The 15,765-nt window shown below is 42.3% G+C and overlaps 1 protein-coding gene across 1 annotated transcript; it reads right to left on the bottom strand.

The window, feature by feature from the left end:
• Positions 1–7,500: 7,500 nt before the first annotated feature.
• On the bottom strand, positions 7,501–10,448 carry LOC121842225 (cell wall protein DAN4-like). The gene is made up of 7 exons (XM_042312308.1): positions 10,202–10,448; positions 9,424–9,897; positions 9,085–9,216; positions 8,764–8,931; positions 8,515–8,646; positions 8,227–8,315; positions 7,501–7,937 (listed from the first exon to the last, which is right to left on the bottom strand). The coding sequence occupies exons 1-7, from the start codon at positions 10,269–10,271 to the stop codon at positions 7,845–7,847; spliced, it is 1,158 nt and encodes a 385-aa protein (XP_042168242.1). The 5' UTR covers positions 10,272–10,448; the 3' UTR covers positions 7,501–7,844.
• Between the last annotated feature and the right edge of the window lie 5,317 nt (positions 10,449–15,765).

The following is a 15,765-nucleotide window of genomic DNA, read 5'->3' as shown; positions in this document are numbered from 1 at the left end:
TAAAATGCAAGTATCAGTACTAATGTTGCATGCTGCCAGCCTGGCTGTGAGGTTACAATACAGTATCACAAGAGCAGAGGCATCTTTCCCATATTGGGTCCAAGAGCACATGTCCCATAAGATTTGTCCTGTTATAAAAATGTTAAATTAACGACTAACACTTAATTTTTAAAACCACATTTTATCATTACTGTTTATAAAAAGATCTGTCAGTGGTATTTTGCATAGCATAAGTGGTTTCTCCCAAGATGCACGTGCATTAGCCTATCATCAGTGGATGATGAGAGTGTAGAGTTACAAACACACAGCGTTTGATTTGATTTTAGCTACCCATGATGGGCAGGACTCGCATGAGGTACACTATATATATAAAAGTATGTGGACACCCCTTCAAATTATATTTGGCTATTTCAGCCACACCCGTTGCTGACAGATATATAAAATCGAGCACACAGCCACGCAATCTCCATAGACAAACATTGGCAGTAGAATGGCCTTACTGAAGAGCTGACTTTCAACGTGGCACTGTTATAGGATGCCACCTTTTCAACAGGTCAGTTCATCAAACTTCTGCCCTGCTAGAGCTGCCTCGGTCAACTGTAAGTGCTGGTATTGTGAAGTTGGAACATCTAGGAGCAACAACGGCTCCACAGCGAAGTGGTAGGCCACACAGGCTCACAGAACACGACCACCGAGTGCTGAAGCACGTAATAATCGTCTGTCCTCGGTTGCAACACCCACTACTGAGTTCCAAACTGCCTCTGGAAGCAATGTCAGCACAAGAACCGTTTGTCGGGAGCTTCATGAAATGGGTTTCCATGACCGAGCAGCCGCACACAAGCTTAAGGTCACCTTGCGCAATGCCAAGCGTCATCTGGAGTGGTGTAAAGCTCGCCGCCATTGGACACTGGAGCATTGGAAACGTGTTTTCTGGCGTGAGGAATCACGCTTCATCAACTGGCAGTCCAACGGGTGAATCTGGGTTTGGCGGATGCCAGGAGAACGCTCCCTGCCCGAATGCATAGTGCCAACAGTAAAGTTTGGTGGAGGAGGAATAATGGTCTGGGGCTGTTTTTCAGGGATGGGGCTAGGCCCCTTTTTTATTTTTTTTATTTCACCTTTATTTAACCAAGTAAGCTAGTTGAGAACAAGTTCTCTTTTACAACTGCGACCTGGCCAAGATAAAGCAAAGCAGTGTGACAGAAACAACAACACAGAGTTACACATAGAATAAACAAGCGTACAGTCAATAGCACAATATAAAAAAAGAAAGTCTATATCCAGTGTGTGAAAATGGCATGAATTGTTATGGCAATAAATAGGCCATAGTAGCAAAGTAATTACAATTTAGCAGATTAAAACTGGAGTGATAGATGAGCAGATGATGATGAGCAGATGATGGTGTGTAAGTAGTGATACTGGTGTGCAAAAGAGCAGAAAAGTAAATAAAAACAATATGGGGATGAGGTAGGTAGATTGGGTGGGCTATTTACATATGGACTATGTACAGCAGCAGCGATCGGTTAGCTGCTCAGATAGCTGATGTTTAAAGTTAGTGAGGGAAATGTAAGTCTCCAGCTTCAGCGATTTTTGCATTTCTTTCCAGTCACTGGCAGCAGAGAACTGGAAGGAAAGGCGGCCAAAGAGGTGTTGGCTTTGGGGATGACTAGTGAGATATACCTGCTGGAGCACGTGCTACGGGTGAGTGTTGTTATCGTGACCAGTGAGCTGAGATAAGGCGGAGCTTTACCTAGCATAGACTTATAGATGACCTGGAGCCAGTGGGTCTGGCGACTAATATGTAGCGAGGGCCAGCCGACTAGAGCATACAGGTCTCAGTGGTGGGTGCCCTGCTAGAGCAGGCGCTTTGGTAAGAAAACGGATGGCACTGTGCTAGACTGCATCCAATTTTCTGTGTAGAGTATTGGAAGCTATTTTGTAGATGACATCGCCGAAGTCAAGGATCGGTAGGATAGTCAGTTTTACTAGGGTAAGTTTGGCGGCGTGAGTGAAGGAGACTTTGTCATGAAATAGGAAGCTGATTCTAGATTTGATTTTGGATTGGATATGTTTGATATGAGTCTGGAAGGAGAGTTTACAGTCTAACCAGACACCTAGGTATTTGTAGTTGCCCACGTATTCTACGTCAGAAACGTCCAGAGTATTGAGGCTAGTCGGGCGCGTAGGTGCAGGCAGCGAACGGTTGAAAAGCATGCATTTGGTTTTGGTAGCGTTTAAGAGCAGTTGGAGGCCATAGAAGGAGTGTTGTATGGCATTGAAGCTCGTTTGGAGGTTAATTAACACAGTGTCCAAAGAAGGGCCAGATGTGTACAGAATGGTCGTCTGCGTAGAGGTGGATCAGGGAATCACCCGCAGCAAGAGCGACATCGCTGATATATGAAGAGAAAAGAATCGGCCCGAGAATTGAACCTTGTGGTACCCTCATAGAGACTGCCAGAGGTCCGGACAACAGGCCCTCCGATTTTACACACTGAACTCTGTCTGCGAAGTAGTTGGTAAACCAGACATTTGAGAAACCAAGGCTATTGAGTCTGCCGATAAGAATACGGTGATTGACAGAGTAGAACGCCTTGGCCAGGTCGATGAAGACGGCTGCACAGTACTGTCTTTTATCGATGGCGGTTATGATATCATTTAGTACTTTGAGCGTGGCTGAGGTGCACCCGTGACCAGCTCAGAAACCGGATTGCACAGCGGAGAAGGTACGGTGGGATTCGAAATGGTCAGTGATCTGTTTATTAACTTGGCTTTCAAAGACTTTAGTTCCAATGAAGGGAAATCTTAATGCTACAGCATACAATGACATTCTAGACAATTCTGTGCCTCCAACTTTGTGGAAACAGTTTGGGGAAGGCCCTTTCCTGTTTCAGCATGACAATGCCCCCGTGCACAATGCGAGGTCCATACAGAAATGGTTTGTTGACATCGTTGTGGAACTTGACTGGCCTGCACAGAGCCCTGACCTCAACCCCATCGATCACCTTTAAGATGAATTGGAACGCAGACTTCGAGCCAGGCCTAATTGCCCAACATCAGTGTCCAACCTCCCTAATACTCCTGTGGCTGAATGGAATCAAGTCCCGGCAGAAATGTTCCAACATCTAGTGGAAAGCCTTCCCAGAAGATTGGAGGCTGTTACAGCAGCAAAGGGGGGGACCAACTCCATATTAATGCCAATGATTTTGGAATGAGATGTTTGGCCAGCAGGTGTCTGTCCACATACTTTTGGTCATGTAGTGTATGTTTGTAAATGCATTTTAGCAAGTTCTTCAGCCTATTGATTCCTTCTTGATAAATAAATAAAACAAAAATGTTTTGTTCGTTCTCTGTAATACTAGCCACCTTCCAGCAATTTTATGAAGTTGGCTTTAGCTAGCCATATTGGTTCCCAATCTTCCAACCTCATAACTAGCAACCAAGTCATTTCAGGCCATCAATCGTTAGAGTAACGTGTCTATCTTAGTTGGCATGCCTGCTGTCAAGGTTGCTAAACTTCAGAAAAGCAAGTAATTACTAAATGTACTGAATAACAGGGGCACAACCTTAATTATTATCATTATTATTTTTTATCCAGTCAGATAAACACTCCAAACAGCCTACCCGACCGCTTGGAGGCATCCGCATGGTCCTAAAGCACACAGTTGCCTCGTTTTGTATCACATTCCACTAATAAAACTGGAGGGGACAAAAATGCAATTTCAGAATTTCCCCAGTGAAAGTTCCACCCCTGCTGAATAAGACTCACATTCCTTTCAATCTTTTACCAAGATTTTTGAAGAGATGCATATTTACACTGAACAAAAATCTGAATGCAACACGTAAAGTGATGGTCCCATGTTTCATGAGTGGGAAATAAAAAAATCACAGAAATATTCAATACGAACAAAAAGCTTTTTAATCCTAAATGTTGTGCACTAATTTGTTTACATCCCTGTTAGTGAGCATTTCTCCTTTGCCAAGATAATCCATCCACCAGACAGATGTGGCGTATCAAGAAGATGATTAAACAGTATGATTATTACACAGCTGCACCTTGTGATGGGGACAATAAAAGGCCGCTTTAAAACGTGCAGTTTTGTCACACAACACAATGCCACAGATGTCTCAAGTTTTGAGGAAGCATGCAATTGGCATGCTGACTGCAGGAATGTCAACCAGAGGTGTTGCCAGAGAATTGAATGTTAATTTCTCTACCATAAGCCGCCTACAACGTTGCTTTATAGATTTTGGCAGTACCGCCAACGAGCCACACAACCACAGACCACGTGTAACCACGCCAGCACAGGACCTCCACATCCAGCTTCTTCACGTGCAGGATTGTCTGAGGGGATGGTGGTGCTGAGGAGTATTTTCGTGTGTAATAAAGCCTTGCTCCTCAGTGGGTGGAGGGCCTCCCCTGCGCAGTCATTAGAAATCCATTGATTAGGGCCTAATTTATTTCCTAATATGAACTGTAACGGTTTGAAATTGTTGCATGTTGCATTCATATTTGTGTTCAGTGTAGTTTCTTTAAAAAAAAGAACCACCTGTCAGGAGGATACAGACAGCTCAAGAGGTATGCTTAGACAAGTAGAAAAATACTTGTTTTAAATGTAATATGTCACCTTATAATAATATCATGATATTTGTGCATTCATTATGATGCCATGATATGTGCCTGTATTGATGATGTACGTTATGATCCCTGTGTACTGTGTTGTAATTTGGATGTAATATCCGAGGCATGTTAGTGCAGTATATTGAAATGTGTGATTTACTACAGTCATAATGACACCCCTGCAGAATAGAATTAGGCATAACGATTATGGTTCTAGATTGCCGATAAAAAGCTGTTTCAGGTGTTTGATAAATGCTAAATTCTTTGAAAACACCCCCTCCCCTCCAACTGCACGTAGGCCTACTCTACTTCGTGCCCCCTATAAAAGATTTGGTGCATGACGCTCCTGAGGAAGATACTGAAATACTGAGGAGCCTTTATTAGGCAGATTCCACTGTCTTCTCTCCAAACATAGGCTGCTGCAGGCAGCTTTGGAAGTACAAGCGTGCTGCTGCTCCAGTTTCAACTGTTCTGCCTGCGGCTATGGAATCCTGACCTGTTGACCGGACGTGCTACCTGTCCCAGACCTGCTGTTTTCAGCTCTCTAGAGACAGCAGGAGTGGTAGAGATACTCTTAATGATCGGCTATGAAAAGCCAACTGACATTTACCCCTGAGGTGCTGACTTGCTGCACCCTCGACAACTACTGTGATTATTATTATTTGACCATGCAGTTCATTTATGAACATTTGAACATCTTGGCCATGTTCTGTTATAATCTCTACCCGGCACAGCCAGAAGAGGACTGGCCACCCCTCATAGCCTGGTTCCTCTCTAGGTTTTGGCCTTTCTAGGAAGTTTTTCCTAGCCACCGTGCTTCTACACCTGCATTGCTTAATGTTTGGGGTTTTAGGCTGGGTTTCTGTACAGCACTTTGAGATATCAGCTGATGTACGAAGGGCTATATAAATACATTTGATTTGATTTGTTAAGAGATGAGCAGACCATTTCCTTGGAGAAGGTGAGATCAATTCCAGGAAGTGACCTGGCAGTGAGCATACACCTTCCTCTAATAAGCCTGACACCTAGCAAGGGCCTGGAGGTTTTCCTGAAGAGCTGTGATGCAGCTCCAGGGGAATCAGTAAGTGGCATACAGCATGACTCATAACATTTATATGTTTTATAACAGTAGCTTATTCATGACCAGGCCTCTAAGCTCTGATTCTCCTGACAGTTTTGGTTTGTAGCCTATTGTAACTCGAAAAAATAAGTCAGAGAATGAGAATATGCCAAAACGGTATCATAGCAGACATATTTATGAGATGATCTAGGCCTAGATGAATAACTATACAGCCACCATTACTTGGATTCTACAACTAATAACGACAGTAATAATAATATTAGTGATACCATTAGGCCTACTGCTAATAAATAATAATGCACTGTTTTATCATAATTCATTACTGTCATGGTTGCTCTTATTTATATTGTGCAAGCTGATCAGTTAGCCTACAACACACTACCATAATAAATCGATATCTCATACAGCCTACACTGGGATAATAATGCATAAACATTTGGCTACACACTGCACAGTCCACATTATATCAGTAGTTCTTAAAGAAAAAGAGGCATCATCGGCGGCCACATACCAGACAAGGATGGAGAGATGACCTATACAATTACAGTCGCCCAATTTCGAATGGATCAGCCTCGAAAAGTGCGTTATTTCGATTAGAAGCACACCGACACCTTCCTATAGATTTGGCCATATTCTAACAGGATCTGCTCGGCAAAAGACACATCAGACGTTTTGAACAGATTGTCAAAGGCGACTGTCGAGCCTTTATCATTGCACAGCGAGGGCCCCGCATCATAGTAAAATGTCCGATACGTGCAGGCTAAAGTATATGTCCAATCTCGAAATTAAAAGCTTCAAGCAGACAGATTTGTAGTCCAAAAAAGAAAAAACAATTTTGATTAATCAGAATATCTCCCTTTCCTTTAATTCCATTATATGTTATTCTTGCGCCCGCACGGTGTCATCCAATTCAGTACGTTCCTGGTCTCTAGCCCCTCCCTTCATCCTCTCTCAAATGCACGATCGCATAATAGCTCTACAGTTGAATTGTTAAACACTTGCTTTGTTGACTTCTTGACTTTTGTTATATCTGATCTATTCCCCGATGTTCCTACCAAATAAATATCTTAGATACCACTTTCTATCTAATTTGCTCTCCATCACACGCGCGACAGAGCGCAAGAGTCTCCGTCACACACCTTTTCCGTTAATCCTGTCTTTCTTTCATTATGGCAACATTAACGGTCTATGTCTTCGTCACTAAAAGCATTATCCACATTATTGCACTACAATAACAATAGTATTATCTCATCTGTTTTAAGGAGCAGGAAGATTGTAACCATTATTTTTTAGGATAGTAGGTGATGATACATGACTAGATCCTTACATTCCTTCATGAGAGACAAATACAATGAGTGGGTAATGTGATCAATGAAATTAACCAGTTGAATTGCATTAGGTTTGTGTCAATATAGGCCGACTGGGCAAATGTGACAGACACTGTCAGTGGAGACAAACACAACATAAATATCCCTGGATACAAAGGCAAATTAATAATTGAACTGTCTGAGTTATCGAATTGTAACATTAACATTCAGACATTGGTGGTGTCCTAGAGTTTCAGGATATTGAGATGAGAAGCCATTTCTAGGCATATTAAAAATGTCCACTACTGTATAGTGGGAACTGGGGACCCCTGCTGGTAAAACCGAAGAGGCTACCCAGATCAAGAAAGGTGGTTTACTCTATACAGGAGAATGGCAAGGAAAGCATCATGCAATGGAAAACTGTGTTACTATGACCTCTACTGGCAACTTCCTGCTTGTTCAGGGAGGAACAGTATTGTATGATTCCTTTCATGTTGAATGTTTAGTCCAATAAGTCTGACAATTTATTTGAGAAATTACATTAAAGACATATCTCATCCACAGACAGCCGTGCAAAGCATTTCTCTGTACACAAGCATTTCACTACACCCACAAAAACATCTGCTAAATATGTGTATGTGACCAATACAATTCACATATTATTGTTCTCCCACATAGTACCCATCAAACCAGATATACATTAGAAGTATCTATTACAAGTGCTTTACGTTGTAATATAATCAATTATGTTTAGTTTCATCACACAGAGAGAAAGAAAAATGCAATCTAATCTAAAATGCAATCACATATTTTCGATGTGTTTGAGAAGATTTACAAATTAAGTCTTTCCGGTCTTCTTAAGTTTGATGATTCTGAAGGAGCTGATTTCAGTGTATGTTGTCTTGAGATAGGTCTGTAGCTGTAATGCAGCCTGAGAAGGAGGAGGTAGAGAAGGAAGGTGTTGTTGACAGGGAGATAGACAAAGTGAAAAGTGAGAGATCAATGCAACCTAACTACATATTTCTGCAGATTCAAAAATCAAGTCTTTCCGGTCTTCTATGGCTGATTCTGATCTATGTCACCCTGGCAGATAGCCTAACAGTTAAGCGTTGGTCGCTCTGAAAAGAACGTCTGCTAAATGACTCTAATGTATATATGTAAGTAGGGCATTTGTTGTTTCTGAGTGTTGAGATAGGCAAAGAGAAAGCAGAAGCACTTACATTCTGAATAGACACTTCAAGAGACGCATCAGTTGAATTGGGTGGAGCAAGAATGGATATAGTTCCACTACCAATCACCTTCTGAATGTCTAAAAAAATATGACATACTTTGAGTTAATGGCATATAATCTTTCAACCATCCCTCTTCGATGTTGGTGTCCTGTGACACTGAAACTCAGTTCCAGTTTTTGGTGTTTCCCAAAAGAGGTACAGAGCAAAATAGTATCAAACACATCATGTACGCTTGAACTGTTAATTATTTAAAAAAGAGGGATCAAGGGTTCTGACCTTTTGTGCAGGTATCTGCATAGTCAGGACAGCAGTCATTTAGAGTCTGACAAACCTCGTCACAGAAGCACCCTCTGAAGCAGTTCACGTTGGCACCTTTACAGCACAAGGCCGGCTGTGCAGAACAATTTCCTTTAGGATGATTGGAAAAACATAAATTATTGAACAGGAAGTTTAACTGTAAAGCCTTGATAAAATGTATTTTTAAAAATCACATTTTGATGTGGTAGAGGAGAAAACTAAAGGAACCTGGAAATGAGAACACTGGGAATGATGTGGAAGTGGAATTGGTTGCGTTGGTTGCGTTGGTTGCGTTGGTTGCGTTGGTTGCATTGGTTGCGTTGGTTGCATTGGTTGCGTTGGTTGCATTGGTTGCGTTGGAGACTGAGGACACCGTGGCTGATCCAATCTGCACACCTATAAACAAAGACAGTAAATGATGCCACCTCAGACACACGTAGCATGTTTACAATTTGAAGTTTCTACAATTTCAAGATTTTAGAACTATTATTAATAGTGATCAAGGGCCTCCATAAAAACAGAGATGATAAAACAATGGCCCAGCTATACCTGTCACACAAGTTGTCTGGAAGTCTGGGCAGCAATCTTCCAACCTTATACAGGCCACATCACAGAAGCACCCTCTGAAACAGGAATTGTTGAGCCCAAGACAACACAGAGGTGGATTTGAAGAACATCTCCCTAGAATGCAAACATATAAAAACAAGTATGAAAATATATACTTTACCTTGCTACTGAATGTAAATTATGTAATCTGAATGTAAATTCTGTAATCAAAAAAGGAACATTTTAAAATGATGGGACAATAATTCAAGTATATGGTAGCTATATTTACAGCAGGATTTGATTAATAATTTATTTTGTCTGATACATTGCAGAGAAACTTACTTGAGAATGAAGCCACCAGAGGAACTGGGCTAGTTCCATTAATCCCAGGAAATGGTATCGACAAATTGCTAAAGTGATATTGAGTGGTATTCAATGACCCGCCTGTAGTGGCCAGAGTTGTCCATGCACTCTGAGAGCTTGTATTGGTAGATGGAGTTGTTACATTTGATGGCAGAGCTGTTGCATTTGGACGTTGACGCGTCAAACTTGATGCTTTAGTTGTTGCAATAGATGTAGGATTGTCTGTGTTTGACACTTGAGATGAAGCACCAACCAGTGAGGGTGTTACATCTGTTGACGAGGGTGTTATACCAACTGATGAAGCTGTTGTATCTGATGGTGAAGTTGTTGAGGATGAAGTGGCTGTTGAGCTTGACAGTGGATCATTTGACCTCGTTTGTTGGACAGGAGTCCCACTTGACTGTGGGGCTGCTGAGCTCAATGGTGGATCAGTAGTGCTCGATGGTGGAGTTGCTGTTCTCAGAGGAAAACCGCAAGACAAATTGATTGGAGTCATTCATGCAGAAGAGTTAAGAAAGGTTTTGCAAAACAATATATAAATGGACTGGTAAGCCTATTCAATTTATTTGTGTCGTATTTATTATCAGCAGTACTGTTTAGGAATGTTTTATTCTCACGTTGATATGGGATAACCAGTGTACAGTACAAGACTAATAAAATGGCTAAAATGTTAACATGACATTTTGTATTGAAGTCCTTGACTACATTTTCATGTAAGAAAAGGTTAATCTATGGTATGTGTGTGTGCTCCACCTACCTGTAGTAGTCTGTCCATTTACCGTGTGAAGGATAAACAGAAGAGCAATGAGTGCAGTGTAACAACCCATTCTGATAAGTGCCAATTATCCTGTCTGTTTTCTTCTAAACCTTTAAGGTTAATGTCAGTGAAGTCGTTTGGAGCTATCTACTCTCATGTCCTGTTTATCCTGTTTAGGTAGAGCTCCTCCTCCCTGCGTGGTAAGGAAATGGAGGTATGACTGCATTCCTATCATTAATCTTATCTGACCAGATTATTTAAAAAATATATATTTTAGGTGGTAGATCAGCTTAATATTGCAGATAGGTTGTGGCTTCTATCAATGTAATTCTCTGGATCTTTTCCAAACATATACAGTGGGGGAAAAAGTATTTGATCCCTTGCTGATTTTGTACGTTTGCTCAATGACAAAGAAATGATCAGTCTATAATTGTAATGGTAGGTTTATTTGAACAGTGAGAGACAGAACAACAAAAGTCCAGAAAAACAGGTCAGTTCATCAAACTTCTGCCCTGCTAGAGCTGCCTCGGTCAACTGTAAGTGCTGTTATTGTGAAGTTGGAACATCTAGGAGCAACAACGGCTCCACAGCGAAGTGGTAGGCCACACAGGCTCACAGAACACGACCACCGAGTGCTGAAGCACGTAATAATCGTCTGTCCTCGGTTGCAACACCCACTACTGAGTTCCAAACTGCCTCTGGAAGCAATGTCAGCACAAGAACCGTTTGTCGGGAGCTTCATGAAATGGGTTTCCATGACCGAGCAGCCGCACACAAGCTTAAGGTCACCTTGCGCAATGCCAAGCGTCATCTGGAGTGGTGTAAAGCTCGCCGCCATTGGACACTGGAGCATTGGAAACGTGTTTTCTGGCGTGAGGAATCACGCTTCATCAACTGGCAGTCCAACGGGTGAATCTGGGTTTGGCGGATGCCAGGAGAACGCTCCCTGCCCGAATGCATAGTGCCAACAGTAAAGTTTGGTGGAGGAGGAATAATGGTCTGGGGCTGTTTTTCAGGGATGGGGCTAGGCCCCTTTTTATTTATTTTTATTTCACCTTTATTTAACCAAGTAAGCTAGTTGAGAACAAGTTCTCTTTTACAACTGCGACCTGGCCAAGATAAAGCAAAGCAGTGTGACAGAAACAACAACACAGAGTTACACATAGAATAAACAAGCGTACAGTCAATAGCACAATATAAAAAAAAAAAGTCTATATCCAGTGTGTGAAAATGGCATGAATTGTTATGGCAATAAATAGGCCATAGTAGCAAAGTAATTACAATTTAGCAGATTAAAACTGGAGTGATAGATGAGCAGATGATGATGAGCAGATGATGGTGTGTAAGTAGTGATACTGGTGTGCAAAAGAGCAGAAAAGTAAATAAAAACAATATGGGGATGAGGTAGGTAGATTGGGTGGGCTATTTACATATGGACTATGTACAGCAGCAGCGATCGGTTAGCTGCTCAGATAGCTGATGTTTAAAGTTAGTGAGGGAAATGTAAGTCTCCAGCTTCAGCGATTTTTGCAATTCGTTCCGGTCACTGGCAGCAGAGAACTGGAAGGAAAGGCGGCCAAAGGAGGTGTTGGCTTTGGGGATGACTAGTGAGATATACCTGCTGGAGCACGTGCTACGGGTGAGTGTTGTTATCGTGACCAGTGAGCTGAGATAAGGCGGAGCTTTACCTAGCATAGACTTATAGATGACCTGGAGCCAGTGGGTCTGGCGACTAATATGTAGCGAGGGCCAGCCGACTAGAGCATACAGGTCTCAGTGGTGGGTGCCCTGCTAGAGCAGGCGCTTTGGTAAGAAAACGGATGGCACTGTGCTAGACTGCATCCAATTTTCTGTGTAGAGTATTGAAAGCTATTTTGTAGATGACATCGCCGAAGTCAAGGATCGGTAGGATAGTCCGTTTTACTAGGGTAAGTTTGGCGGCGTGAGTGAAGGAGACTTTGTCATGAAATAGGAAGCTGATTCTAGATTTGATTTTGGATTGGATATGTTTGATATGAGTCTGGAAGGAGAGTTTACAGTCTAACCAGACACCTAGGTATTTGTAGTTGCCCACGTATTCTACGTCAGAAACGTCCAGAGTATTGAGGCTAGTCGGGCGCGTAGGTGCAGGCAGCGAACGGTTGAAAAGCATGCATTTGGTTTTGGTAGCGTTTAAGAGCAGTTGGAGGCCATAGAAGGAGTGTTGTATGGCATTGAAGCTCGTTTGGAGGTTAATTAACACAGTGTCCAAAGAAGGGCCAGATGTGTACAGAATGGTCGTCTGCGTAGAGGTGGATCAGGGAATCACCCGCAGCAAGAGCGACATCGCTGATATATGAAGAGAAAAGAATCGGCCCGAGAATTGAACCTTGTGGTACCCTCATAGAGACTGCCAGAGGTCCGGACAACAGGCCCTCCGATTTTACACACTGAACTCTGTCTGCGAAGTAGTTGGTAAACCAGACATTTGAGAAACCAAGGCTATTGAGTCTGCCGATAAGAATACGGTGATTGACAGAGTAGAACGCCTTGGCCAGGTCGATGAAGACGGCTGCACAGTACTGTCTTTTATCGATGGCGGTTATGATATCATTTAGTACTTTGAGCGTGGCTGAGGTGCACCCGTGACCAGCTCAGAAACCGGATTGCACAGCGGAGAAGGTACGGTGGGATTCGAAATGGTCAGTGATCTGTTTATTAACTTGGCTTTCAAAGACTTTAGTTCCAATGAAGGGAAATCTTAATGCTACAGCATACAATGACATTCTAGACAATTCTGTGCCTCCAACTTTGTGGAAACAGTTTGGGAAGGCCCTTTCCTGTTTCAGCATGACAATGCCCCCGTGCACAATGCGTGGTCCATACAGAAATGGTTTGTTGACATCGTTGTGGAACTTGACTGGCCTGCACAGAGCCCTGACCTCAACCCCATCGAACACCTTTAAGATGAATTGGAACGCAGACTTCGAGCCAGGCCTAATTGCCCAACATCAGTGTCCAACCTCCCTAATACTCCTGTGGCTGAATGGAATCAAGTCCCGGCAGAAATGTTCCAACATCTAGTGGAAAGCCTTCCCAGAAGATTGGAGGCTGTTACAGCAGCAAAGGGGGGACCAACTCCATATTAATGCCAATGATTTTGGAATGAGATGTTTGGCCAGCAGGTGTCTGTCCACATACTTTTGGTCATGTAGTGTATGTTTGTAAATGCATTTTAGCAAGTTCTTCAGCCTATTGATTCCTTCTTGATAAATAAATAAAACAAAAATGTTTTGTTCGTTCTCTGTAATACTAGCCACCTTCCAGCAATTTTATGAAGTTGGCTTTAGCTAGCCATATTGGTTCCCAATCTTCCAACCTCATAACTAGCAACCAAGTCATTTCAGGCCATCAATCGTTAGAGTAACGTGTCTATCTTAGTTGGCATGCCTGCTGTCAAGGTTGCTAAACTTCAGAAAAGCAAGTAATTACTAAATGTACTGAATAACAGGGGCACAACCTTAATTATTATCATTATTATTTTTTATCCAGTCAGATAAACACTCCAAACAGCCTACCCGACCGCTTGGAGGCATCCGCATGGTCCTAAAGCACACAGTTGCCTCGTTTTGTATCACATTCCACTAATAAAACTGGAGGGGACAAAAATGCAATTTCAGAATTTCCCCAGTGAAAGTTCCACCCCTGCTGAATAAGACTCACATTCCTTTCAATCTTTTACCAAGATTTTTGAAGAGATGCATATTTACACTGAACAAAAATCTGAATGCAACACGTAAAGTGATGGTCCCATGTTTCATGAGTGAGAAATAAAAAAATCACAGAAATATTCAATACGAACAAAAAGCTTTTTAATCCTAAATGTTGTGCACTAATTTGTTTACATCCCTGTTAGTGAGCATTTCTCCTTTGCCAAGATAATCCATCCACCAGACAGATGTGGCGTATCAAGAAGATGATTAAACAGTATGATTATTACACAGCTGCACCTTGTGATGGGGACAATAAAAGGCCGCTTTAAAACGTGCAGTTTTGTCACACAACACAATGCCACAGATGTCTCAAGTTTTGAGGAAGCATGCAATTGGCATGCTGACTGCAGGAATGTCAACCAGAGGTGTTGCCAGAGAATTTGAATGTTAATTTCTCTACCATAAGCTGCCTACAACGTTGCTTTATAGATTTTGGCAGTACCGCCAACGAGCCACACAACCACAGACCACATGTAACCACGCCAGCACAGGACCTCCACATCCAGCTTCTTCACGTGCAGGATTGTCTGAGGGGATGGTGGTGCTGAGTATTTTCGTGTGTAATAAAGCCTTGCTCCTCAGTGGGTGGAGGGCCTCCCCTGCGCAGTCATTAGAAATCCATTGATTAGGGCCTAATTTATTTCCTAATATGAACTGTAACGGTTTGAAATTGTTGCATGTTGCATTCATATTTGTGTTCAGTGTAGTTTCTTTAAAAAAAAGAACCACCTGTCAGGAGGATACAGACAGCTCAAGAGGTATGCTTAGACAAGTAGAAAAATACTTGTTTTAAATGTAATATGTCACCTTATAATAATATCATGATATTTGTGCATTCATTATGATGCCATGATATGTGCCTGTATTGATGATGTACGTTATGATCCCTGTGTACTGTGTTGTAATTTGGATGTAATATCCGAGGCATGTTAGTGCAGTATATTGAAATGTGTGATTTACTACAGTCATAATGACACCCCCTGCAGAATAGAATTAGGCATAACGATTATGGTTCTAGATTGCCGATAAAAAGCTGTTTCAGGTGTTTGATAAATGCTAAATTCTTCGAAAACACCCCCTCCCCTCCAACTGCACGTAGGCCTACTCTACTTCGTGCCCCCTATAAAAGATTTGGTGCATGACGCTCCTGAGGAAGATACTGAAATACTGAGGAGCCTTTATTAGGCAGATTCCACTGTCTTCTCTCCAAACATAGGCTGCTGCAGGCAGCTTTGGAAGTACAAGCGTGCTGCTGCTCCAGTTTCAACTGTTCTGCCTGCGGCTATGGAATCCTGACCTGTTCACCGGACGTGCTACCTGTCCCAGACCTGCTGTTTTCAGCTCTCTAGAGACAGCAGGAGTGGTAGAGATACTCTTAATGATCGGCTATGAAAAGCCAACTGACATTTACCCCTGAGGTGCTGACTTGCTGCACCCTCGACAACTACTGTGATTATTATTATTTGACCATGCAGGTCATTTATGAACATTTGAACATCTTGGCCATGTTCTGTTATAATCTCTACCCGGCACAGCCAGAAGAGGACTGGCCACCCTCATAGCCTGGTTCCTCTCTAGGTTTTGGCCTTTCTAGGAAGTTTTTCCTAGCCACCGTGCTTCTACACCTGCATTGCTTAATGTTTGGGGTTTTAGGCTGGGTTTCTGTACAGCACTTTGAGATATCAGCTGATGTACGAAGGGCTATATAAATACATTTGATTTGATTTGTTAAGAGATGAGCAGACCATTTCCTTGGAGAAGGTGAGATCAATTCCAGGAAGTGACCTGGCAGTGAGCATACACCTTCCTCTA

Source organism: Oncorhynchus tshawytscha, linkage group LG01, assembly GCF_018296145.1.
Source record: "Oncorhynchus tshawytscha isolate Ot180627B linkage group LG01, Otsh_v2.0, whole genome shotgun sequence".
Taxonomy (NCBI): Eukaryota; Metazoa; Chordata; class Actinopteri; order Salmoniformes; family Salmonidae; genus Oncorhynchus; species Oncorhynchus tshawytscha.
The sequence above is the reverse complement of the archived record's forward strand: the minus strand, read 5'-3'. Positions and strand labels throughout refer to the sequence as shown.